This window comes from Miniopterus schreibersii (genome assembly GCF_964146895.1).
Source record: "Miniopterus schreibersii genome assembly, chromosome: 4".
Classification (NCBI taxonomy): Eukaryota; Metazoa; Chordata; class Mammalia; order Chiroptera; family Miniopteridae; genus Miniopterus; species Miniopterus schreibersii.
The window spans coordinates 24,933,016-24,959,789 of record NC_138105.1 but is presented as its reverse complement, the minus strand read 5'-3'; the positions used below and the strand labels follow the sequence as shown (position 1 = coordinate 24,959,789).

The following is a 26,774-nucleotide window of genomic DNA, read 5'->3' as shown; positions in this document are numbered from 1 at the left end:
CCACTGTCTGCCGGAACACCGTCGCTCCTCCTCACCCTGGGGCTCTGATTTTGGAAACGTGGCATTCCCAGAAGAGATTACCTCTTGGGGGTGGGCATACTGTTTCTATGACATGAAATGATCTTTAAAAAAACACACAAAATCTATGGCTCCTTTAAAATCTCATGAAAACTTATCTTCTATCAGGTGATAAGTCTTGAGTCACTTCCCACCTTCCTCCATCCCGACCGCTCCTGCCCTGGGCCATGATGCAAATGCCTTTTCCCTTCTGTAAGTGACTATAGTTTGAACTCTGCCAGGTAATGATGTAAAAAGAAAATATTAAAGTGAGTTAAAATGCTAATATTCCTCCCTTGTTTTGAACAGGAACAGAAATTCTTGGCAAGTCAGTTCGTATTATATTCTCTACGTTAGGAGTGTGCACATTTTTTGCAGTCGGCTACATGCTGCTGCCACTGTTTGCTTACTTCATCAGAGACTGGCGGATGCTGCTGCTGGCGCTGACGGTGCCGGGGCTGCTGTGCGTCCCGCTGTGGTGGTGAGTGTGGCTCAGCCCCAGACAGCCCCCTGCTGCCGGCCAGCGCGGCCTGGAGCCGTGAGCCTGGTGTGATCTCACTGGAGCTGGCTGAGGCTGGGCCTCCGAGCCCAGAGACCTTTCGCCTGGCTGGGTGGGCCTGTGTGCTGGGGTTTAATTCTCCACTGTCCCACAGAGCACCCTTCTCAGGAAATCCAGCCCCCCTCCCCAAGGCTCTCCCCGCTCTTGTCTGCTCTTGGTGGTGGTTTTTATTTGTGGAGATGGTCTTGTTGGGTTTTGTTGTTTAGAACTTCACCGCTCCCACCCCCACCCCCACCACCTGTTTTTTGACACTTATCTCTCTAGGAAATCTTTCTCCTTATGGACTCAATTATTGTAGTTTCTTCCCTCAAGCATCTGAGGTGTGCCTGTTTATCTGCTTTGTCTGGAAGGGCGAGAGAATTAATTTCCTTTAATGAGCTGTTAGAGAAATGACTTCTTCTCTCCCTCAACCCATCAGTATGGGAATCACAAAATCACTGGCCCCAGTCTTACCCAATATGGTTATGGGAGATTTCAGGTGTGAGAACAGATTAAGAGAAAGGGGATCCAGTCCCAGCCATACCCTCTTTTTTGGGATTCCCCATTTTTTTGGTTTTTCACATTTAATCAAGAGGAAAGGGGATTTCTTCCATCGATGGGTCTGGCTCTCTCTCTCTCTCTCTCTAATTCTTTTTGGTTTGATCTCATGATATCAAAATCCCAGCAGTGGCTGGTTTTGTTGAACTGTTTGATCTCTACCTGCTCACACACAGTGAACATTTCTTGGATCATTTTTTGGAACTCACAGTCTAAACTAGCCCTCATGTTGCCCTGTCCTTTGGACACACTGCGTAGAGAGTTGCCTAGAAGATCCTTTATCTTGCTGCAAGTGTTAGGTGGCCATAGAGGCTGACAGGTAGCACATCTTGGCCTTGTTGGACCAGATGGCTCAGGTGGGACCTACTCCAAACTACTATCTTTTTATGACCCCTAAAACTGCTATTGTTTACCAGTATAAATTTTGGACATAGGTTTGCCTGCGGGGAGAGCACTTTTTTTTTCTTACTTCCCTGGAATTTGAGAGACTGTTAAAGGTTAGCTACTATTCTGATTTGAAGGTTTCCTCTGGGACCCAGTCTGGTGGTCAGGAAAGCTTATGGTGAATTAGGGCAGACCATTATCTACACAGCTCTGCCTCCAAGGAAAGCAAGCACAACATATTTACAGGAACAGGGCAATTTTCTGGAATTGGAGTCACCATCATCATCACCATCATCACCAGCACACCCTCTGTTCTTGTCTCTACAACCTCCTTGCTAACCGAATCTAGTGTAAACACTGTTGGTGACCCAGTGTTCTCTGAGGACACAAGACAAGATTATTCGTAGATTATTTTCTGCCTCTTCAGATGAATGATTTTAATAATTGCTGTTCCCTGGCTCTAGTTGACCTTTTGGCAAAAGAGACCAGTACTTTTAAAATACGTTATAATCAAACTTCTAACTGTATAATTCTATCAGAGAGAGAGAGAGAGAATAAAAATAGAAGGGCTCTGATTGACCATAAGAGATTAGTAGGGTTTTTAATTTGTGGGACTCGGATCTTTCCCTCAGGACAAAATAGTACAGCAAGAAATAATTGGCAGGCCAGCCTCTTGAGTTTCCAGCTGAGAAGGCCCATCCCATGAGGAATGGCCTTACTCTTGCCCTAAGGAGAGTTCTTTCTTCTGCTGCCTGCGGGCTGGTCCAGGAATGCTCCTGGCTGTGGACACACTGTTCAGGGACAGCACTGCCCCCCCACAGAGGCAGCCTGGGGCCAGCACTAACAAGCTGCGTGCTTGTCCTGAAAAGTTAAAGCAATAGTCTTATCATTTTCCTATAAAAACAAAATCACTTTCTCCTGAACATCTTGTCCTTATGGATGGGCCTTCCTGACACTATGCTCATCCGTCCAGTGGGTTGGCATGATGTGGGGGATGCTTGGGGCTGCCAGGCTCCCTGCTGCCCGTCAGTGTGTGACACAGACTCTCCAGCAGCACCCCTCCCCTGCTCAGTCTGAATGAAACCTGCAGAGAGTCTATCGTGTACAACCTCGTTTGGTCTCCACTGACTTTGGAATGATCAGCTCGACTTGATTTCTCAGGCACCAAAAAACCATGCTGTTCAGTAGTAGAGATTGCAGCCGGCCTGAGTATGTGGGCTGGAAGTGGGAGGGGAACCTACACAGAGTCACTGCAGGTGGCTTGGGGATTTTTTACCTTCCAAGCTCCCTTTAAAAGGCTTGGCAGTAAGTGGCCACAGTATGAACAGAGTGTGTGATAGAGGGTGGGGAGGGAGCCCATAGACGCAACATGGGGAAAGCTTTGCAATAGCCAGCTGCCTAAACGTTAGGAACTTGAGGACAATGATGGCCCTCAGGCCCTGTAGTAAGAAAGATGGGATTTAAAAAAAATTTTTTTTTTAAATCCTCACCCAAGGGTATTTTCCATTGACTTCTAGAAAGAGTGGAAGGAATGGAGGAGGGGAAAGAGAGAGAGAGAGAAACATCCATGTGAGAGAGACACATCGATTGGCTGCCTCCCTCAAGCGCCCCTTGACCAGGAATCTAACCCTCAACCCTTTGGTGTGCAGGTCGACGTTCTAACCACTGAGCAAAACTGGCCAGGGCAGAAAGATGGGATATTTTTAAGAGCAACCTGGTTGGGGAAAAATACTGCTCAGAAGTCAAAGTGCCCATGATGCACAAAAGGCTGTGTAGTAAGACCCTAATTCTGCATTATGACAGTACTCACTAGCCACATGCTGCTTTTTAAATTTAAATTGATTAAAAGTAAATAAAACTAAAAATTCATTTTCTTAGTCACACTATTTACACTAGCTTAATAGCCACATGTGGTTAGTGGTTACTATATTGGACAGCCCAGCTCTAATTACTGAAGGCCAGTGACCTGACATCATCTCAGTTCCCATGGGGCCCACATAAGGGCATATTCTGAAAAATGCAAACTGGGTTCAGTTTTTGACCATTGTGCTGGGAGGCTGGGTAGGGAGCTGGGGTTGGCCATTTGATAAGTTGTGTTTTGCTCTGAGATCATTCATATTGTGGCTTTGGTTGAGCCCATTTAATTTTAGGAGGCCTCTGTATCTGCTACATGTAATTTACTTTCTAGGATAACTGAGTACTGACAAATAGGTAAGGAAAACAAGAGCTGGCAGAAGAATGGCTAAGAGTCTAAGAAATAAAAATTAATTTAAAAAATGTAAATAAATATGTGCATGATAAAAATAAACATAAAAAGAAAAAATAGAAAAATTAGGAAAGAAGTCACTTGTGTTTGACCATCAGTTAAAATGTAGAAAGATTGTTTAATTTAAAAAATTAACCTTCTAGACATTAAAAAAAAAAGTTTAAAAGTCAACATTGGCTGACTCCCAAACACTGGTTTGGAAACTCACTGACCCCGGAATCTGTTGAAGTTCACGAGGACAGCCCATGGGGGGGTGTAAGTGCACCCCCCTTCTCTGAGTGCAGGAGGAGCCCGAGGAGCACAGACACCCTGGCCATCCTTTACCCAATAGACTTGTGAGCAACACCAGTTGGGGCTCCAGGAAGTCTCCTAGGGATGGACACACTGAAGAGACACTAGGATGTGTTTCTTTTATGAGCCACAGTTGGCTACTAAGTTTTGGATGGCCTTCTCCAGCTGCCCTGGTTAAACCCATGCACAGTTAATGTTACCTCTTACGGTCTGCTCCTGGCTTCATGTACAACTGATGATCAGTCTTGTGATTTGATCAGAACTTTGGAACTTGAAAGTGCTTTTATTTATTCCTATCATCAACGGAAATCTTATGAGGCCTCTGCCCCCTCGTTTTCTTTAAAAAAACAAACTAGAATTTTACAAAATAAAAATTCTTTGGGGGCAACTTATGGTTAATAGTATCAAACCCAGCCATTGTGAAAAATTATAAACCGTTAAAAATGAATTCTAGGTTTATTCCTGAATCTCCCCGGTGGCTGATATCCCAGAGAAGATTTAAAGAGGCTGAAGCTATCATCCAAAAAGCTGCAAAAATGAACAACGTGGCTGTCCCAGTGGTGATTTTTGATCCTGTGGAGGTAAGCGTTTGCAATGTTTCCTCTTGAGGTCAGCCCTGCATTCTTGATCTTATGGAATTTAATTTAATTTAATGTGTTTTGAGTGCCCACCATGTAGCAGGCTCTGTCCAAGGCCCTTAAGAGACACAGTGATGATTAGATTCTGAGTTAAAACCCACCTCAAAGAGCTGAGTGTGAATTAAGTGCAATAATATATGTAAGCTGATTAGCATAGAGCAAGTGTTAACTAAATATTAGTTCCCTTCCCTTTTGCAAGTTCATCTCCAACTTTTTGTCAGTATTGCTCCATACCATTGATGCAGCTACACACTGGTGACTTTTGAATGTCCAGATTTAGTGGAAAAAATGTGTTCGAAGACTGTTCCACCATGGGTTCCCCATTGCACGCTGAATCTTACCAAAGCCTGCTGAGGAAACTTCGAATGGCGTTTGTCTTGATATGTCGGGTCTAGAACCTTAAAGCCTGAGAGCACAGGCTGAGGATTCACCCTGAAGGCAGGAGGCCATGAGGAAAAGCTAACACGCTGTGGAAGCAGCTGCTCTTTCTTTTCTTTTTAAAATATATCTTTATTTATTTCAGAGAGAGGAAGGGAAAGGGAGAGAGAGAGAGAGAGAGAGAAACATCAATGATAAGAGAGTCATTGATCGGCTGCCTCCTGCATGCCCCATACTGGGGATCAAGCCTGTAACCCCGGGCATGTGCCCTGACTGGGAATTGAACTGCGATCTCCTGGATCATATGGTGATGCTCAACTGATGAGCCACACCAGCCAGGCAGCAGCTGACCTTTCCGACAGTCAGTGAGGACTCCCAATGTTCTCTGCCATGCCCTGTGCAAGCTCCAAAAGAAAACAAGAAAAATTAGACAGTTTCTGTGTTTAAGGAGCATGGAATGTAACTAAGAGTGTCAAGAGGATCAGATGAAAGATACATGATGACATGAGGGAGGAAATGCTAAGTACCCAAGGAGTGGACACTGTGCCCGCAGAGAGAGAAAGCCAGTGACTCAGGGCTGAAGAGGTGGGTCCAAACCAGGGAGAGGATGGGGCAGGGCATTTCTGGCTAGGAGAAGGGTAAGGGGATTCTCAGGACACCCCAAGAAGATTAGGGTGGCTACAGCAACAGTGCAAGTCTGCAGGGCTTCATGGAGGGTAGCGGGCATGTCAGCGCTCCACTCCACGACTTCTTCCATCCCTGGGCTCCAGGACATTTGACAGAAGCAGATACTGTGGCGAAGGTAGAGGATTAATTACAGTGGCTATGAACCAAGCTCTCAGAGGGCTGCCAGGACAAGCATCTCTTACTCCTTTGCTCTTCAGACCAAGAATTTCATTTCCAACTTTAGTCAGTTTAACTGGATGCAATAATAATGTTAGGAGTGTCTAACGCTTCTTCGTGTCAGGGCTGTACTGGATGTTGACTAGTATTTATTGAATATGTAGTCTGATTCCTGTCTTTGAGGAACTTACACCGTAGTAGTAGAGATCAGAACTACATGGATAAAAGCAATCACAAAACATATAAGGGATACAGAATTATCGATGTATAAGAATACATTTCAGTGTTAAAACACATTCTTCTTCCAGTGCCTTTCTTCCTGCCACGAGGCACGTTGAACCTGAACTGGACAGGTCCACTGAGGGAAAGGGAGCCTGTGCTTTCCCAAGGCCCAGTATCTCCCCTGCTCACCTCCCAGGCAGAGTCCCCTTTAGGAGGATCGGCCGAGCCCTGTGCCAGCAAATGCAGCCTGCTCGGGATGGTGATGGAGAGCCTGCCAGATGCCAGGCACTGTGCCAGGCATCAGCTCATTTGATGCTTATGCTAGCCATACACCCATTTCTCAGGAGAGGAAACTGAGGTGCAGAGAAGTTAAGCAATTAGCCCAGGATCACACCACTAGTTCTCTCCAGTGCCAAAGTGCATGTATTCAACTGGGCTTTTTTACCTGATGTGAAGAGCAGTGGCATTAACTGGGACAGGAAAGAATAAAAAGCAGTATTATCTTGGAAAGCAATCTCCGCTCCTTGCACTTCCTTTCCGAAGCACCTCTGACATGCTCATGGTACCTGGTCCAAAGGCATTTTGGTGGCTTCACACAGCCCAAGCATGAGCACTAGATATAAGAATGTTCTCCTGCTTCCAGATGTGGCTGCCTATCACAATCACCAAAGGGCTTTAAAAATGCAGATTCCCAGGCCTCTGGGCCCTAGGAAAGATTGCAATTAAGCAGGTTTGGGGTGGGACCTGGCAACCTGCATTTTCACAAGGGCCCTGTGGAAGCACCAAGTGTTAGAATAGTCCTGACCATGGGTCCCATCTGTGCAGGACACCACTCCCAGAGCCCTCCAGCTCTGCAGGGCCTTTGCTTTGTTGGCATAACAGAGCAGCAAGCTCCAAGTAGTGCAGAAGAAATGAGGTAATATGCCGATGAGCTGCTTGAGGAGGTGTCTGATTATTCCTGAAAGAAGGGGCTAATACCTGGGGAATGCCTGCCACAAAGGTAGGCTGGCACCCTCACTTCTTTCATCATAGAATCTCCTTCCTCAGCCTCATTGCACACACACCACAGGGCCACAATGTCCTTGCACTTTATCCTGAAGAGATTCCCACCTCAGAGCCTTGTAACGCTTTGGTTTTAATGCTAATAAGCTTGGTTATCTAGATTCCTAACACATGGTGAGTTAACATCAGTAAAGGAGAAGAGCCCACTGAGAGGAGTAAGAAATTGCCACCTCCCACTGACAGCTAGAATCATCTCCTCAATGGCGCAGTAATAATGATAAAGTTAAAATGCATTGAGCATTTACATAGTTCAGGTACCATGCTAAGCTCTCTCTCTCTCTCTCTCTCTCTCTCTCTCTCTCTCTCTCTCTCTCTCTCTCTCTCTATATATATATATATATATATATATATATATATAAAATCTCATTTAATCTATATACACACCCACACACATATATATATACATGCATATATGGTGTCCCAAAAAACTGCATACACACTTTGAATAATTATTAATTACAATGGGTTAAATCTGAAGAGAAAGAAACATCCATTGAGCTATCAGCTGTTAAGTGTGTATACATATTTTTGGGAATATATATATATATATATATATATATATATATATACACACACACACACACACCCATTTTACAGAGAAGTAAATGGAGGCCTCTAAGAGGATAAATAGTAACTTTCCCAAGGTCCCACAGTTAACCCAAATCTGTTCAAATCTGTTCTGATTCAGAGACATCAATAGGAAAAGTATAAAAAGCAGACAGGAACCTCAAGGCAGTTGGGCCCATATAGCCCTACTCACGCAAGACCCTAAGGATCACAACTCAGTGTGATTCAGGTGCCCATAGTGATGAGCATGAGGCAAGGAAAGGCTGTGTAAGCAGTTAGTTTTTCTATGAAGAGACAGTGGAGCCAATGTTATATATTTAAAAGGCTTCTGTCTAAAATGGGCCACAGGCATTTTAAAGTGTTAGAACAAAGTGCCATATATGTAGATGCTCTTATTTCCCATGAATTCCAGATTTCTAAGCATATTCAAGGTAGAGTGAGAGTTACATGCATAAGTTTTCCCCACGCTGTCAGGGCCAAAGATACTTCCTCACTACCTCTTAATTTCATGGTTATTTGCATTATTTTAGCTACAGGAGCTCAAACCCCTGAAGCAGCAGAAAGCTTTCATTCTGGACCTGTTCAGGACTAGGAATATTGCCACAATAACTACTATGTCTTTGCTGCTATGGTAAGTAAGAAGCGATCTGGAAGTGTGATATACAGCACATAAGTATATGACTAATTTTCTTTAATTTGAAGGAACATCAGGATAAGGCCTGGGTCTTCATGAATAAAAATCATAAAATTTTAAGTTATTTGGAGATGCCTCAATTCAATGTATGGAACTGAATACTGAAAAAAAAAGTCTCAGGGAACAACATTTAAGTCTGCTGTACTGTGGCCCACAGGCAAAGGGTCCCTCCATTGGGATTAAGGCTAACGATGTCCCTGGTGCCTGAAACCAAGATGCTAACTCAGCTCCCGTTTCCTGAAGCTGTGCTGGCAATTGAGTAATGAGGTTAGAATAATCTGAACCCCTACGGTCCAGATTGGAGTGTGTCGTCTTTTTTTAAGTAATCCTCACTGGAAGATATGTTTATTGATGTGAGAGAGAGATCGGTTGCCTCCCGTGTGGGCCCTGACTGGGAGTCGAACCCGCAACCTTTCGGTGTGTGGAACAATGCTCCAACTGACTGAGCCACTCGGCCAGGGCCCAGATTGGGGTTTTGACAAGCTTTTCATACCTGCTAATTGCAGACTACCAAGTGATTTTAAGGCTTCGAAATAATGAATTAACTTTGTAGACTAAATTTAATAATGGATCTACCAAGAAATGAGGCAGACGAAAAAAAGAACGTGCCTATCCCATGGTGGCAGCAGGAGGGAGGATTATCAGAATTAGTAGGTGCAGGCCGCAGCTGGCCTGTTTTTAGGGCCATCCCATTTTGCAGCGCTAGGAAATCCATGACAGAGCTTAGGACTGAATTAAGCAAATGTGCCCAGCAGACGCCTGGCTTTCCTCCCTCACTGCAGGCCTCCTTAGTCTCACCTTTCAGAATAGTCACTGGTTCTTATCTAAGCTGCTCTTCTTACCAAATGTGAACATCACTAAGGTTCCTGGAGCAGTCAAGTTTAATTTTCTGTCGTGTTTTGGATTGCCCTTGTGCTACCCAACCTAATAAAGTATGTATAAAAATATCCAACAGTGTCCTGAATATATTTTTCATATATCCTCTGATTTTCATTCATGTTAATAGTAAGCAAACTTCTGCACAGGGGAGCCTGCATAGGGCAGTAATTTTTCCACAGAGAAGCTTTTAAACCGTAATGACAGGATACGTGGTGTGCACTTTGTGATACGTTGAAGCATTATGAGACTTTCATTCTTTCCTCTAAAGTGAGTTTTACTAAATCCTTTGACATTTACTGCAAGTGGATCCCACAATATTCCCTGTGTTTCTCCTTTCCTTCTTGTCATTTGGTAAGAATGCAGTCTCGATTTTATGTTCACTGACATGACTGACATACATTCTTTCTTCAAATAATAGCTCTAAGGGAATGAGAATGTACCAACTGTTCAGAAAATACTGAAATGTCATATTAACTACACCAGGATAGGTGTTGTTGCATACTGGTATATGCAACAGTGACGAAAATGGCCTTATCTGTGCTGTCCATTATAGTAGCCACTAGCCACATGTGGCTATTAAGCAATTCAAGTGTGGCTAGTGTGATGGAAAAACGGACTCTTTGACTTTATTTAATTTTATTTACTTTTAAATAGCCATGTGTAGTTAGTGGCTACTTACAGGAAAACAGACTCTAGATAATTTCTTGACCATTATGAAAGTTTAGAGTGATTCATGCCATTCTTTTGTCATTTTTGTTTTTTCTTTTGTCTTTTAGGATGCTCACCTCAGTGGGGTACTTCGCTCTATCTCTCAACTCTCCTAATTTACATGGAGATGCCTACCTGAACTGTTTCCTCTCTGCCCTGATTGAGGTTCCAGCTTACATTACAGCCTGGCTGCTCCTGCGAACCCTGCCCAGGCGCTATATCATAGCTGGAGTGCTATTCTTGGGAGGAGGCGTGCTTCTCTTAATTCAAGTGGTCCCTGAAGGTAAGAAGTTAACCAGCAGTAACAGCTTAACAAAAAAGATCTACACCTTGACTTGGGCTAATTATTGGCCACTGCTCCTTGCTCAGGTAGCCTTTACATCATATACCACTCATAAGTTAATTAGACAAATGATAGCTAACTAGGTAATTTCCTGTGTTCAAAACAACACTCCTCAAACAGATGAGTCAGCCTTGGGGAACTGGAAATCATTACCTGAAAAAGAAAAATAATACTCCCAGTCACCCCCTTCATAGAAACATTCACCTAAACCCTCAAACCTCTTTCTTGAAGTCACAACCCTGATTCCTAATTTCTTGGTACTTTCTAACCTTTACTTGAGGTGTGTTCTCAAGTGTAAGAGTAGTACATGCCAGTTCCGGTGTAAATTTGGTGATTTTTAGGGTCTGTAATATTTTAGTTAAAGAGCACGCAAAGGGACATATGCTTCCCTTTTCCCCTTATGTCTAACGTTCTCACACTATTAAATTGTTAAGACAACAGATTACTGATACATAGTAATATGCATAGGAATATGTATACCTTTTTAAAAAAATTTATCTTTATTGTTGAAAGTATTACAGATATCCCCCTTTTCCCCATTGATTCCCCTCCACCCCACATCTCCCCCCCAGGCCTTCCCCACACTATTGCCTGTGTCCATGAGTTATGCATATATGCATATAAGTTCTTTGATTAATCTCCCCCCATCCACTTCCCCACCCCCGCCTTCCCACTGAGATTCATCAATCTGTTCCATGCTCCTATGTCTCTGGATCTACTTTGTTCCTCAGTCTATTTTATTAGATTCCACATATGAGTGAGATCATGGAAAACTGAATCAGGAAGAATCAGAAAATCTGAATAGGCTAATAACAGCTGATTAAATCGAAGCAGCAATAAAAAACCTCCCAGCAAACAAAAGCCCCTGTCCAGACAGCTTCACAGGGAGCTTTCTAATTCTTTAAGTTGTAGGGTTAAATAGTTTACTAAAAATTTTTCTTGCTTTTTGAGGTAGGCCTGTAGTGCTATGAACTTCCCTCTTAGGACTGCTTTTGCTGTGTCCAATAGATTTTGGGTTGTTGTGTGTTCATTTTCATTTGTTTCCAGGAAGTTTTTGATTTCTTTCTAGATCTTATTGGTAAACCATTTATTGTTTAATAACATGCTGTTTAGCACCCATATGTTTGAATGTTTTTGAGTGTTTTTACTGTAGTTGATTTCTAATTTCATGCCATTGTGATCTGAGATGCTTGATATGACTTCAATCTTCTTGAACTTGTAGAGACTTGTTTTACATTTAAGGTTATTATTGATAGATACTTACCTATTGCCATTTTAATTCTTCATGCCTATGTTTCTCTCTCTCTCTATTTCTACTTCTAATTATAGCAGTTCCTTTAACATTTCCTGCAGTGCTGGTTTGGTGGTGATAAACTCCTTTACCCCTTTTTTGTCTGGGAAGCTCTTTATTTCACCATCTATCTTGAACGATAGTCTCACTGGGTAGAGTAGTCTTGGTTTCAGATCCTTGTTTTGCATTACCTTGAATACTTCATGCCATTCCCTTCTGGCCTGTAGAGTTTCTGATGAGAAGTCAGCTGACAGCCTTATGAGAGCTCCTTTGTAGGTATCAGATTGCTTTTCTCTAGCTGCCTTTAAGATTCTTTCTTTGTCTTGAATTCTTGGCATTTTAATTATGATGTGTCTGGGCATGGGCCTCTTTGGATTCTTCTTGCTTGGGACTCTCTGTGTCTCCTGAACTTGAGTGGCTTTTTTCTTCACCAAGTTAGGGAAGTTTTCTGCCATTATTTCTTCAAACAGGTTCTCTATCCCTTGCTTTTTCTTTTCCTCTTCTGGCATTCCTGTGATGTGAATATTGTTACGTTTCATGTTGTCCCACAGCTCCCTTAGATTGTCCTCCTGTTTTTTAATTGTTTTTACTTTTTGGATCTCTGATTGAGTGATTTTTTTCTACCCTTTCTTCTAATTCACTGATCTGATCCTCAGCTTCCTTTAATCTGCTGTTTATTCCTTCCTATGTATTCTTTATTTCTGCTGTGTCATTCTTAATTTCCTTCATAGTTTCCATATATTTTTTCATGCTGTTGAGCATTCTTACAACCAGTATTCTGAACTCTATATCTGATAGATTGCTTATCTCCATTTCATTTAGCTCTTTTTCTGGAGACTTCTCCTGTTCTTTCATTTGGGGCTTGTTCTTTTGTCTCCCCATTTTTGCTGCCTGTTTGAGTTTGTTTCTATGTATTAAGTAGATCTGCTAGGACTCTCAGTCTTTTCGGAAGGCCTTCAGTGCAGGCCAATGTCAGGTGCAGTTTGTGACTGGCCCTGAGTACCCTGTTTGGAGCTATCAACAACCCTTGGCTTGAGGTCTCCTTTGCTGGGGCTGGGTGAGGTTTGACAGGACCAAGATGCACACCAAAGTCTGCTTTTCCAAGGCCTGGGTCCAGAAGCAGGTCAGGCAACGACTCAAAGCACTCTGAGTTCTGCCTCTGCCTGCAGGCTGATTAGGCTGATTCTCTTAATGAACTTCAGGCTGTAGAAACTCCTCTGGGTAGGGCGAGAGGTTTTCCAGCAGGGTGGGGCAATTGCTTCCCCCCACCAGGCAAAAGCAGCAAAATATTTGCCTGAGAAAGATGTCCTCTGCAGTATGGGGGAATGACTTGACACTGGAATCCAGAGGGGTGCTCTCTGAGTTCTACTTCCAGAGCCCACAACCCTAGATTCTCCTCACACAGCTCAGTCCACTCTGCCCTCCCTCTGCTGGAGCCCCAGGTGAATGGCTGCACACGGAACTTTGTGCTTTGGCTCTTTGAGAGGGTGCCTGCATTTCCAGCTGTCTCTCCCTGGCAGACAGAAACCTGGCTGCTTTTCACAGCCAGATGTTATGTGGGCACCTTTCTCAGTTCTGGTGCTCTTGGCTGGGAAGCCCAGCCTGGGGTTTAGGCCCTGGAGTCCTCAGTGGGAACCCCCCACGGCTGAGATATCCCTCCAGACCTTCAGCTGCTGCCTGTGGGGGCCCAGCCAGCCCTCTGCACTTCCTACCAGTCTCTGTGCAGTCTCCACTTTTCCTCCTTGGTTAGGAGGGTGCTCTCCAGCTCGTCTTCAGTTGCAGTTGATTATTCAGGATGAGTTTTCTATATTTTAGTTGTAATTCCAGTTTGATCCTGGGAGAGTGTCAGTGTAGCTTCCACTCAGTCTGCGGCCTTTTTAATCTCCCCAGAAATACGTATTTCTTAATAATAATAAGCAGGATAGAAAGCATTGGGACTTCTCTTTGAAGATTAAACTTAACTATATTAACATGCTAACAAGTTACTATGAAAGTGTTGTAACAAGTAAAAGCGGACAAAGGTCACTGAATGAGTAAATTTTCTAGAATAACAGAAGAGCAAAGCACAAAGCAACCCCTCACTCTATCTTTATCCATGTCAATTATTAAGACATATGAAGAGAAAGTGTCATTTGGGGAATATCTTTACATTGTAAAAAAAATACATGCTCATTCAAGCAAAGAGGACAATAAAAGCAACTGAGTGGAGAACATATCACTTCTAAAAGCACCTCTGTTTACACTGGTTCTCTTTTCCAGATTACAACTTCTTGTCCATCGTTCTGGTGATGGTAGGAAAATTTGGGGTCACCTCTGCGTTCTCCATGCTGTACGTCTTCACTGCAGAGCTCTATCCAACCCTGGTCAGAAACATGGCTGTGGGGATCACATCCATGGCCTCCAGAGTGGGCAGCATCATTGCTCCCTACTTTGTGTACCTTGGTGAGATACATCTTATCGATTTGTTCTTTTTTAAAATATAAAAGTAATATATTTTTATTGTAAAAATTCAAACAGCATAGAAAGTACTGAAAAAAGTACAAAGTACAAGTTTATCTCTTTTCTCTGAGCTCCCCACATCACAGCGCTAGAAGTAATTAATATTAAATTTGGTGAGTAGCACGTCACACATTTTGTTTTAATATATATATATATTTTTTAAACACACAAACAAAATTTTACACACATAGTTTCACAACTTTTTTAACGTGGTATCAGACTATCTTTATTGGTATATAGAGTTCTCTTACCTTCTTTTTAGTTAGTACCTAATCTTCCAATGTATGTATATATATAATTTATTTAATTAGGTTTAATGGATGGACATTTAGGCCATGTCCAGATTTTTGTTATTACAAATAATACTGCAATGAACATTTCCCTATGTCCTACATCCTTTATTTGTTTGATTGTGTATATGTGGATTTATGGACTGCTGGAGCAATTTAAAAATTTTATAGATATTGCCAAATTGACCTATAAATATTATACTCATTTACAATCTAGCTATCAATACATGAGCATCCCTATTTCTCCCTATCCTCACCAGCAATGGGGATTATCCAATTTTTTAATCATTGATAATCTTACGTGAAAAATGGATATCATTGTTGCTTTCATTTTCGTTTCTTTAATTATAATGAGGTGGAGCACTTTTTATATATTTATTAACGTTCTATTTATTTTTCAGTGACATGACTGTTCATGTCCTTTGCCTATCTTTCTAATGGTTTTTTCAACTTTTAATCTTTGATTTGTGAGAGTTCTTTGGAATTGAAAAAAAATTAGCCCTTTGTATATATGTTGTTAATATTTTTCCTATTTTATTATTTACATTTTGACTTTATGATATTTTTTTGCAATGCAGGAAATTTTAGTTTTTATATAATCAAATTTATCAAGCTGAAATAACACCCCAGAGGGGCTTTAGTGTGACATTCGATGGATGCAAGAGCTGGCACTCCAAGCCTAATCCCCATTAAAGACTCTGCTGATGAGAGATGTACACACACCTCCTCACTCTTCCTGGTCATCCACTGGTTACCTACTAGCTCGAACACACACACACACACACATCCCCAAAGAATATATGAATTCTCAGAAAAGGTACACTCAATCCTTACAGAGGAACAGTTTCCTATGTTAAGCATCCTCTGCACAGCTGCCCTAAATAACACCCAAGAAAGTACATTATTATGTGGAATGGTGTCATTTCCACTTTGTTTTCCCCTATACTTTCAAATCATGCCCATATAGTCTAACAGTGGCCCATTGGTATGTAAAATATGGAGAAGCCTGAGAGAGAGCTTTGTATTTCACAATTGCTACTCCTGTTAGTGACACATAGGCCTCAGAAAAGTTTAAAGATTAATGGGGTTTTTTGGTCAAATAAAATTCTTGGGTGTGTTGTTCCTCTGTACTCTCTCTGTGCAGGTGGGAAGCAAAATAAGGATCTGTTATTCTCTTGATAAAGAAGAGGTGGAGTGATTCTTCCAATTACATATAAAACCAAGGCTTATAAATGCTGCCAAAAGAAACCAAAGCACTGTTTTCACAGTGCCTGACATTTATTTATTTAAATTGGATTGAACATATTATTTAGATTTTTTTTTTTAGAGTCTCATGACTCCATGGACCTAGTGTTCCACTGCAGCCTACTGGTTTGGGCCAAAGCAAAGGTCACACCAGTCATGAAGGCCAGTACCTAACCCTGCAACATTCTGGTCAACCTCTTTCCCCTTGACATTCTCCCATTCCCCCATCTCCAATTACCTCCACCTTCAGAGGAGAACTTTGCTAGGGAGAGATTTCTATCAACGGAACATCTGTCACATGTGATTAAATAGCAGCTTAGAGAATACCAGTTGACATGGAAGATCTTCTGCTAATGCAAAATTAAGTAGGTAAATGCTTATGGAAATGGAGAGGCGGTGGCATCTGCCAAAAACAGATGGTGTATTTTGCATCATTTTTCACTTCTGAAAATGATCCGATTTAAAACTGCTGTCGAAGACTGTTTGCCACCTTTATAAAATGATTCTCCAGCCCTAGCCGGTTTGGCTCAGTGCTTAGAGCATTGGCCCGCAGACTGAGGGTCTCAAGTTCAATTTGGGTCAAGAGCATGTACACCGGTTGCAGGCTCAATCCCCAGCCGCAGTCAGGGTGTGTGCGGGGGGAGGCAACCAATCGATGTGTCTCTCTCACATCAATGTCTCTCTCTCTTTCTTTCTCCCTTTCACTCTCTCTAAAAAAACCGTGGGGGGGAAAACCCTCAAGGGAGGATTAATAAAATGTGAAATGAAATGATAAAATAAAATAATAAAATGAAAAAAAAAAAAAAATATTCTTGAGAGCTCCTGGAGAATCCCTGTTTCTAACCAATGTCCGTGCCTTACAGGTGCTTACAACAGAGTTCTGCCCTACATCCTCATGGGCAGCCTGACCGTCCTGATTGGGATCATCACCCTGTTTTTCCCTGAAAGTTTTGGAATGACTCTACCAGAGACCTTAGAGGAGATGCAGAAAGTGAAATGGTAAGTGGAACTTTAAAAACATGATATCAAAATTCTTCAGAAAGAATAAACATGCAAGAATGGCCAGGAAGAAGAGGGATAACTGGAGAGTAGCTATATCATATAACAAAGTGCCTTGTTAAGCAGTGGTAGTGAAAACGGTGAGCTAATGGCATAGAAATAAAACCACTGGAATAGAATTCAGAATCAAACCCAAGAACACATGAGAATTCAGTATATGATAAAAAGAAGCAATTCAAAAGCAGTTGGGGAAAGTTAGATTATTCAGTAAAAGGCGTTAGAACATTCAGCTAGCCATTTGGGATAAATAAAAACTTGAATCCTGCTTCAAAATGCACTCATATAAATTCCAGAAGGATTAAAAATTGAGGCCTAAAAATGTAAAATCATGAACGTACCAGAAGAAAACAAATATTTTTATAACTTTCGAGAAGGCCTTTCTTAGCATAATATGAAAAGCAAAGAGCCATAAAGGAAAAGATGATATATCTCATTATGTAATTTTAGAAATTGTTGGCACAGCAAAAAAGAAGCCATAACTAAAGACAAAGGTCAACAAGCCAGGAGGGAGATACTTGCAGCATCAATATAAACCCAGGCCTCGTATACCTCATGTACAAAAATCACTGCGATTAGTAGGAAAAAAGACAACTCAGTGGGAAAACTAGCAGAGGTCATGAACAAGCAGTTTACAGAAAAGGACATTTCAGTGGCAGACACATTACTCATCCACATTAATAAAAATATATGAAATGAAATAATTCAGTAGCATATTTTTTGCCTATGAGATTATGAAGGTTTTTCCTCCTGACACCAACCAGTTCTGACACCACTGGCCCATAATTTAATTCAATCCTAACACTAACTACCTGGAGTTTGCATCAGACTCCACAGGTTTAAGGAAGGGCTCAGTCTCCAAGACTGCCCTCACTTCAGATGCCAGTCACAGGTATCAGGTCCACCGGCGATTTACACTTCTGTCCAACTTGACTACAAAGTTGGGTGTTTCCACAACCCTCCCTCTGAACAGTGTTTGGTAATTTGCTAGAATGACTCACAGAATCCAGGAAAACACCGTCCTTGCTATTACTGGTTTATCATAAAGGATACAAGCGAACAGTCAGATGAAGAGGTTACACGGGGTAAGGTCCCAAATGGTTCAGAGTGCAGGAGCTTGTGTCCCTGTGGAGTTGGGGAGTCCCTCCAGCCTAGCATAGGGATGTGTTCACTAATGCGGAGTGTTTAGGGGGTTTATGGAGGTTTCATCGCATAGACATAGGCATGGTCAATTATTAATTCAATCTCCAACCACTCTTCCCTCCACAGAGATTAGGGGGTGGGGTGAATGTTCTAGTGTTCTAATCGAGGCTTGGTTTTTCTGGTGACCAGCTCCCGTCCTGAAGTTATCTAGGGGGCCCAGCCAAGAATCACCTCATTTGAACAAAAGACGAGATGCTCCTATTACCTTTATCTCTTGGGAAATTACAAGGGATCTAAGAGCTCTGTATTGGAAATGGGGTCAAAAATCAAATGTCTTTCTAAGATATCACAGGTTGACAAACATTTAAAAGGTAAGTGGTATGGTAGGAGAAGTTTAGATTCTAGAATGAAACTGCCTGGCTTCAAGTCCCACATCTACTACATAATTTTGGGGAAATTTAATTTGGGAGAAGCTTAATTTTCACTAAACTTCAGTATTCCCATCAGTGTATGGGAATGGTTCCTATGGCTATTGTAAGGTTATATAAGATAGTGTGTTTTTAGTGCCTGGCCAAGTAAAGAAGTCTTTGTCATGTGAATGGATTTGGATCTCCGACAGAACACGTAAGCCAAAGGTGCCTATTTTTTTTTTTTTTAAATCCTCACCCGAGGATATTTTTTCCATTGCTTTTCAGAGAGAGTGGAAGGAAGAGAGAGAGAGAGAAACATCGATGTGAGAGAGATACATCGATTGATTGCCTCCCACAGGTGCCCCAACCAGGGCCAAGAGCAAGCCTGCAGCCGAGGTACGTGCCCTTGACTGGAATCGAACCTGAGACCCTTCAGTTCATGGGCCGACGCTCTAACCATGAGCTAAGCCGGCTGGGGCATAGGTGCCTATTTTTGATAAGCTGTTTTCTTGTAACGATACAACCACTTCAATATCAACTTTAACCCTCCAAAGACTTAATTCTTACCAAGCTATTCTTTCCTTAGGGAAACTAAGAGAGTATAAATCCTGGGTTTTGTTTATGTTTAATTAAGAAAATGACTCCAAACATTCAAAATAATAAAATATTAGTTCTAGACCTCTGAGGTTCTTATTAGAGTAACAATAATACTTGTTCATTGACTGAAGAAATGTTTTCCAGTGTCAGTTTAGAATTTTGAGGAGAGTCGTGAATACTTAATTTTCTTTAGCACCTGTCTTATTTTCAGGTTCAGGTCTGGGAAAAAAACAAGAAATTCAATGGTCAATGAAGAAAATCCCAAAGTTCTAATAACTTCATTCTGATAAAATTTCTACCCCACTTGGTGAACTGAAAAACAGACACATAAGACTCTGAAGAAACCAAAGCCTTTCCTGATGAAATGGAACGACTTGTAACTATTAATGGACTCTGCTGTTGGGAAACGCTTGTCATATAGCAAATGCTGGACCACTCTTCCAGATAATCTCCTTATTTTTTAAAACTAACCATTTATATAGAGTCCTCCTTACTAATGAATTCGGTGAAATGGGTTTGTAACATTGTTTGGAAATGTGTTGGTTTAGGACTGGTCAATCCACATAAAGATTAACACTCATTTCTAAACATACAACTGCTATCCAAATAAAAAGAATGGCATTGTGTTCACTCAACTGTCAGGTGACAGCAGTGTGTGTGTGTGTGTGTGTGTGTGTGTGTGTGTGTAACTGAACCAGCACATTCAAAATTATAGTTGTTTCTGCAGTGAACTCATATATTGCTATAATCAAATGACCATATGCAGCATTCCTAGCCAGAAAATTTCATACACTCCTATGAGAGGAACTGATGGCAGATGTTAATAGCATTTTGCAAGAGATCAGGTAGCCTGGCTCCTGTGGCCTGTCGGCTTTTAAGAAAGGAACCGATGCAGTTCCCAGTTACAATGTCAGGGGCTACAGCTCACAGCCTATTCAAAGATCCACCTTTTTTGTACTCTGTTTGAGCACATGACTGAGCCTTCTGTTTCCTAAGGCTGGCTTAAGAGATAATTTACAGATAAACAGAGAATCAAGAAAAGCACAAAACAGATTCGTAGAGATGGTTTGTGAGCCCCACAGCCAAGAGGGGTCAGCACCCAGGAAGAAGGCGGTCCAAGCCAACAATCTAGGGAGCCTTTTAAAAAAGTTCTTTCCATTAATACACCTTCCTAAGCCTGGTGTGCAGCTGTATCCTCACCAACCGGCGGTGCGTCGGATCAGCAATAGCGGAGCCTGTTCCACGAACAAGCGGCATAAAAGATAAAAGCTACCATAAGCTCAGAAAATGAAAGTTGGCTCTGTGTTGTACCATGTTTTAGGTGGAGATGGTAACACAGCAAGAAGTCACTTGTGGAGACTTGGGACAGCATGCTTTCTGAGAGCAGCATGGTGACAAGCTACTGATGACTCTTTAACTTATCCAGGGCCACGATGTGCATGTAGAAATAGGCAGCCACTGGTTTTTATTTTTTGTGGGTTTTCCCCCCCAATATATCTCTATTGATTTCAGAGAGAGGAAGGGAGAAGGGGAGAGAGAGAGAGAAACATCAATGATGAGTCATTGATGGTCTGCCTCCTGCACGCCCCCGACTGGGGATCGAGCCCGCAACCCGGGCATGTGCCCCGACCGGGAATCTAACTGTGATCTACTGGATCCTAGGTAGATGCTCAACCGCTGAGCCACGCCCAGCCAGGCAGCCACTGGTTTTTAATATGCTGCTTGGTGGAATCATCTCCTCAAAATAATTATCCCCAAATGTTAACTTTCACTGTCTAAACATTTTTTTAAGGAAGCTTTGATGTAACATCCTGATACACTCGTTATTTTGAAATCCTTATCTTGAACTTTTCTGATTAGCTCAGAATTGTTTACTATACTGCCATATTTCTAACACAAATTTTATATCCTACTGACACACTGCTTCTACATTTTGATTGTTACTTAAAATCCACTAGAATATCTTAGAATAGCTTATGCTTTGTCACTGGGTATGCAGGGGAGCAGCTTTGTCCAGCTAGTGCTTTCTATCTTCCCGGTTGATGCAGCCCTCTGATGGGCATTCCGCATTCCCGCCTTCCCCGCAGGGCACTAGGTGGCCTGTCCTGCAGAGAGGAGGTCATGCTGACTCCCAAGAAGCTCTCCTTGAACTTCGTTCCCACCAGCAGTGACTGTTCACTCTGCTGTGCTCTTCTGGTACTTGTTACCCTCACTCTGTTGGGCTGTATCCTGTTATCCCCCATCCCCACCTCCATGTGGCTATTAGCTTCTGGGAGGCCAGGGACCTTGCCTTGCAGCTTATTGTTTGATGAATATTTATTTTCATTAAAATACTTCATAAATCTAGCTTGGTAAAAATGTTATGCTTTGGTCCTAGCCCGTTTGCTCAGTGGTTAGAGCATTGGCCCTCAGACTGAAGAGTCCTGGGTCTGGTCAAGGGCATGTACCTTGGTTGCAGGCTTAATCTCAGCCCTGGTTGGGGCATGTGGGGGAGGCAACCAATCGATGTGTCTGTCTCACATCAATGCCTCTCTCTCTCTTTCTCTCTCTCCCCATCCCACTCTCTCTGAAAAACAATGGAAAAATATCCTCGGGTAAGGATTTAAAAAAAAAATTTTTTTTAATGTTATGTGTGATACATAGATATTTGAATATTTAAACACCTAAGTATAAAACGCCCTTAAAGCTTTTTCTAAATACAAAAAGTGAGGATGTGATAATTACCTTTTACTGCTGTTTGTATGGGTGCTTTATATTTTATAACAGGAAGAGATGACTTTTTAAAGTCTGTTTATAAAAAGGCAAGGAGTACCCAATTGATTATGTCTTTGATAGTTCAAATACCAAGTGGATAAATACATGCCAAAATAGTATTTAGTTAAATTCAAGATGTATTCCTGATTTTTAAAACTACTTTTAAAGTTAAGTCTACAAAGCAATTTCCTGAACTTGTTTCTGAATTTCAATCTCAGACTGACAGCAGATATTACACTGCATATTAGGGTGAAACACTAGAGGCATGCCATTAACAGGAATTTTATGGGTACACATTTTTAGTACCTTTTCAACATTTTTAGTAAGTTTTAGTAACTGTAGTCATAGTATAAAATGTAGATAAGAAGTTAAACTGATAGAAAATAGACACAATTATCAATATTGAGGAACATATAATGATATTCTATTTTTAAATTGCAAGATAATTAGCTAAAAATTCTTACCCTTAATAGGTTCATTTTAAGTGGAGGCATATAAGAAGTATCCATTTTTGATGTACTAGAAATAACCAGCTAGAAAATATATGGGGATAAAACAGGTTCTGTTCATAATAGTCATAAAAACATAAAATACCTAGAAATAATAAGAAATGTACAGAACCTAAGTGAAGAAATTACTCTGTTTTACTAAGAGGAGAATAGTGGCATGGCAGGGTCCTGAATGGGTCGAATGAATGCTCACCGCGCTTATAGGGCCGCCTCTATGTGCTGCCGCCCTGTAGCTCTCTCACTTCCTCTCCTGTTGCTCTCACCATCACTTTCTTTATTCTGGCCACCCAGGCCCTGCTCTTCTTTGAACATACTAGACGTGCTTCTGTAAATTCCCTCTTTCTGGGAATGCCCTTCCTAGGTATCTGCATAGCTTGCTCTTTTACTTCCTTTATGTCTTTGCTCAAATGTCACCTGCTTAATTAACCCTCACGTGACCACTCTCTTTTAAATTGTATCCCATTAACTCTCTGTCCTAACCTTACCCATCCCTGCTTCATTTTTCTCCGTAGCTCTTGTTTTCCTCTGACATCCTAACTACTTACTTTGTTTTGTTTATTGTCCTTCTTCCTCATCGAAGTGCTTCTTTACATCCCATGAGGACCACTTCTATGTCTCCAGTAGTTAGAACAGTGGTTGGCACGTAGTAGATGCTCAATAAATGTTTGTTGAAAAAAAATGAATAAATGTATTATTATTTTCATTATTATAGTTAAAGGGGCAAAAGTAATTATTAGTTTTCAAACAAGAAAACACTGGTCAATAAACATACCAAAAAAAGAGTGTCCTCCTTCCCAAGTAACCAAAAGAATACTAATTGAGTGACAATGTGATGCCATTTTTCGGCTAACACATTGCAAAGATTACAAAATGACAGTATTCAGTATTAATGAGAGTATGATTAAACGCACTCTCATCTTCTTCTGGTGGGAATGTAAATTGTTTTATCTTTTTCTAGAAAACAAATTGGCAGAGTGTTTTCAGAGTCTTAAAATGCTGGAGTTTTTTTGCACTATGAACTCTACAACTAGGAAATAATCAGAGATATATGAAGTATTTATGTGCATAGATGTTTATCACAGAATTATTTGCAATCTTAAAAGACTAAGTATGGCCCAAAAAAAAAGGTAAAAGTACAAAAAATTGCTAAAAGAAATCAAAGAAGATACAAATAAATGGAAATGTGGTAGGCAGTTAGACATGAGCAGAGCAAGGACAATGGGCCAGGTACAGAAGGTCACCAAGGTGGAAAGCCCTGGGTGCCTAGCAAAGAACAATTGTAAGATGGGACCTGGTCCCCAGAGTGACCTTTCCTCCCCTAGCATATCGCTGGTCATGAAGTTTGGACCTCCTGAGCTTTCCTCCCTAGAGATAACATAGATAAACCTCAATGACATTATGCTAAGCAAAATAAGCCCATCACAAAAAGACAAATACTGTATGATTTCAGTTACATGAAGTATCTAAAATAGTCAAAATCATAGAAACAAAGTAGAAAAATGGTTACCAATGATGGGATGGGAAAGGTAGGAGGGGGAACTAGTGTTTAGTGGGTTTCAGTTTTATAAGATGAAAAAGTTCTAGAGATCTGTTTACAACAATGTAAATATATTTAACACTATTGAACCGTACACTTAAAATGGTTAAGATGGTAAAATTTAATGTTATGTGTTTTTTTACCGCAACAAAAAACAATATGAAAATAGTTAAATAAATAACAGTGTGTCCCTATGAAAGAATATTATTCAGCCTTTAAAAAGTGTTTAAGAATTATTATTATTATTTTATTATTATTTTAATCCTCACAGGAGGATAAGTTTTTTCATTGATTTTTGAGAGAGAGTGAGAGAGAGAGACATTGCTGTGAGAGAAAAACATCTATCGGTTACCTCCGGTACTCACCTGTACTCACTCTGACCTGGATCGAACCCGAAACCTAGCAATTTTTTGTACTTTCACCTTCTTTTTTAGGCCATACTTAGTTTTTTGACTGGGAATTGAACTCACAACCTTTTGGTGTATGGGACGACACTCCAACCAACTGAGCCACCTGGCCAGGGCTACAAATGATTTTTAATAACATGATAAAATGCTTATGATATAATGCAAGTATTTTAAAAGCAGCATACAATAATATTGACCAAATAATGGATGTGCACATGAATAAACTATGCTTAAAAGGCATGAAAAAAAAACTAGAGGGAAATATCTCAAGGTATTAACAGCAGGTATGTTTGCATCGGGGATTATAAATGATTTCTGTTTTAGTTTCTTTTCTGTAATTTTCCATATCTTATAAATGTCTCACAAATAACATAAATTACTTTTATAAAGATGTTTAAAAATAAAAATTTTTATTGAATGTCAACTAAGTGTGAGGTCTTACAAAGAAAGATAAAGATAAAGATCATGAAAAATGTAAAGTTTCTGCTTTTAGTGGGCTCAGTCTAGTCAGATGATAAACTCTTACTTTGTGGCCACAGCAACTAGCCCCGTGCCTCCCACTTGGGGCTGAACTCTGTAGAGCTGAAATTTAGGTAAAAGTCATTTTCTTCCGTTAAGGCCTGGGCATTTTTATGTCTCTCTTCCACTCAACTTGAGCAGCAGTCACCTCTACCCTGATTTGGACCAAGCCAAATTTGCTCTGCTGAGGCAATTACCTTATCATTGAGATTATGTATTACTGAATTTATTACAAAATATTATGAGGATATGAACTATCACCTAATGCCTCTGAACACAAGAGAAATCTTAAACCTGGTTTTGAAAACCTTGAGACTATCTTTCTCCAACACGGCAAATATAATCCTTTTTGAAGTCAAATACTCTCTGTCCCTGCATAGCCCACCATCTCACCCTCCCACTGTTGCTTTCCCTGCTAGACAACCCCATTCCGCTGTGTACAAACAATTCTCCTCCTGCAAATACATCCCCGATTGCTCTCACTACATCCTGGCCTTGACAGAGACCTGGCTTCCCCCATCTCTCCACTTCCCTCGAGGCTCTTCCTGTCTCTCAGACAGAGGCTCTGCATTTCCCACTTCCTAGGACCTTCAGAGACAGGCAAGGTCTCAGCATTTTCCTTGCTCCCCACTGCCATTTCCAAAGCATAACTCCTTCACCTTCACATCTGTAAAATGCCTCCTCCTTGGTTTACACTGTGCCTTCTGGCTGCTATTACCAACAACCTGCCCAGCTGCTTGTCCACATTCTGTGAGCTCTCTGGATCCCAGCCAGGAGTAGCGATGCCTTTTGTGCTCGGAAGCCTGAGTAATCCTACATCTCAGCCTCATAATACTTGACCTTTACCTGTACCTCAGTCCCTTCAGGCCAAGGACACGCCCGAGACAACCTTATCAGTCACAATAACCACCTTATTCCAGGACCTTTTCTTTTCCTCCAGACCCTTCATCCCTGACCTTGACATGCTTTCCTTTCCCTTCCCGTCTATACCTCATGACCCCCTCAATTCACTCACACCACTACCCTCATCCTTTTGTTTAATCATCTTTCAAAACCTAAGCCCAAGATAAGCGAAACCATTTTACTCTTCACTCTCCATCGAAGCTGTTGAATTAAGATATAGGAGAGAAGGGGGATTGTTATGGGCTGGAGAAACATGTGGATTGGCAGAGAGTCAAGTGGGTTGAGGCTACAACCATGACTGGAAATGTAAATTCATAGAGACACCAATTCACATGGTTGTGTGATTTTTCTCCAGTGTCCCAGGGTAAGAATGATATGCACTAATGGTTGCATGCGGGGTTTTGCAGTTCAGGTGAGCAGAATGACAGGACAATGGAGGAACTGAGATTGACTGAAGCAAAAGACCATAGTATCTAGATTGAAAAGGGAACGAAACACACGACAATGTCCGTTGCTCCTGCCATGCTATGTCCGTCTACCTTCTTTTCCTTAATTTGGGGTGTATGAGAACTTGGCACAGTGTTACGATCCAGTGTTCAAAAAAAGAGACTGCAGGTCAGCCTAACTAAGGTGACAGGATCAGTGCCATCTGTCTTGGGACCATTCACTGCCACAAAGATGGGACTGTGGAGATATGAAACCCAAGGAGATCAAATGTAGTCAGTTGGTAAGGACCGAAGGCTAGACTTCACTTTTCAGGATAATGAGATGTAGCATTCATAACTAAGAGCGTAGGCTTGGAGGCAGGCCAGCCAGAGTTCTAATTTGGGCCTGCCACATACTAACTGTAGCAACTGGGTAAATTATTGAACTTCTCTTTGGTTTCTTTGTAAAGTGAGGACAATACCGATATATATCTCATAGAGCAGTTGTGAGGACACACCATGGGCTATTGTTAGTGTTAATATTGTAATAATACAATAGCAAGCAGGTTTAATACTTGCCCAGGGCTTTCTAATTTCCACCCAAACCTAGCATCTAGCTCAGAAGAACATATTAAGATCATCAAGAACTTTTATTCTCCAAATTTAACTCAGTCAAAGCTTCTTGATACCTTCCAATGGAATCTCACTCTAAGATTACTCTATCCCATAGGGAGACCTAGTTCCTATGTATCTTCTCTCTT

General features: G+C 41.4%; 1 protein-coding gene across 1 annotated transcript in view; it reads left to right on the top strand.

Moving 5' to 3' along the window:
- SLC22A4 (solute carrier family 22 member 4) overlaps positions 1-19,589 on the top strand; it is a 43,200-nt gene extending 23,611 nt beyond the window's left edge. Inside the window, exons 4-10 of the mRNA XM_081136358.1 lie at positions 367-538; positions 4,549-4,675; positions 8,335-8,435; positions 10,154-10,368; positions 13,979-14,161; positions 16,617-16,752; positions 19,171-19,589. Of these exons, the coding sequence (XP_080992484.1) occupies positions 367-538; positions 4,549-4,675; positions 8,335-8,435; positions 10,154-10,368; positions 13,979-14,161; positions 16,617-16,752; positions 19,171-19,246 (1,010 nt within the window). The 3' untranslated portion in view covers positions 19,247-19,589. The remainder of the gene's footprint in view (positions 1-366; positions 539-4,548; positions 4,676-8,334; positions 8,436-10,153; positions 10,369-13,978; positions 14,162-16,616; positions 16,753-19,170) is intronic.
- The last annotated feature ends 7,185 nt before the right edge of the window (positions 19,590-26,774 follow it).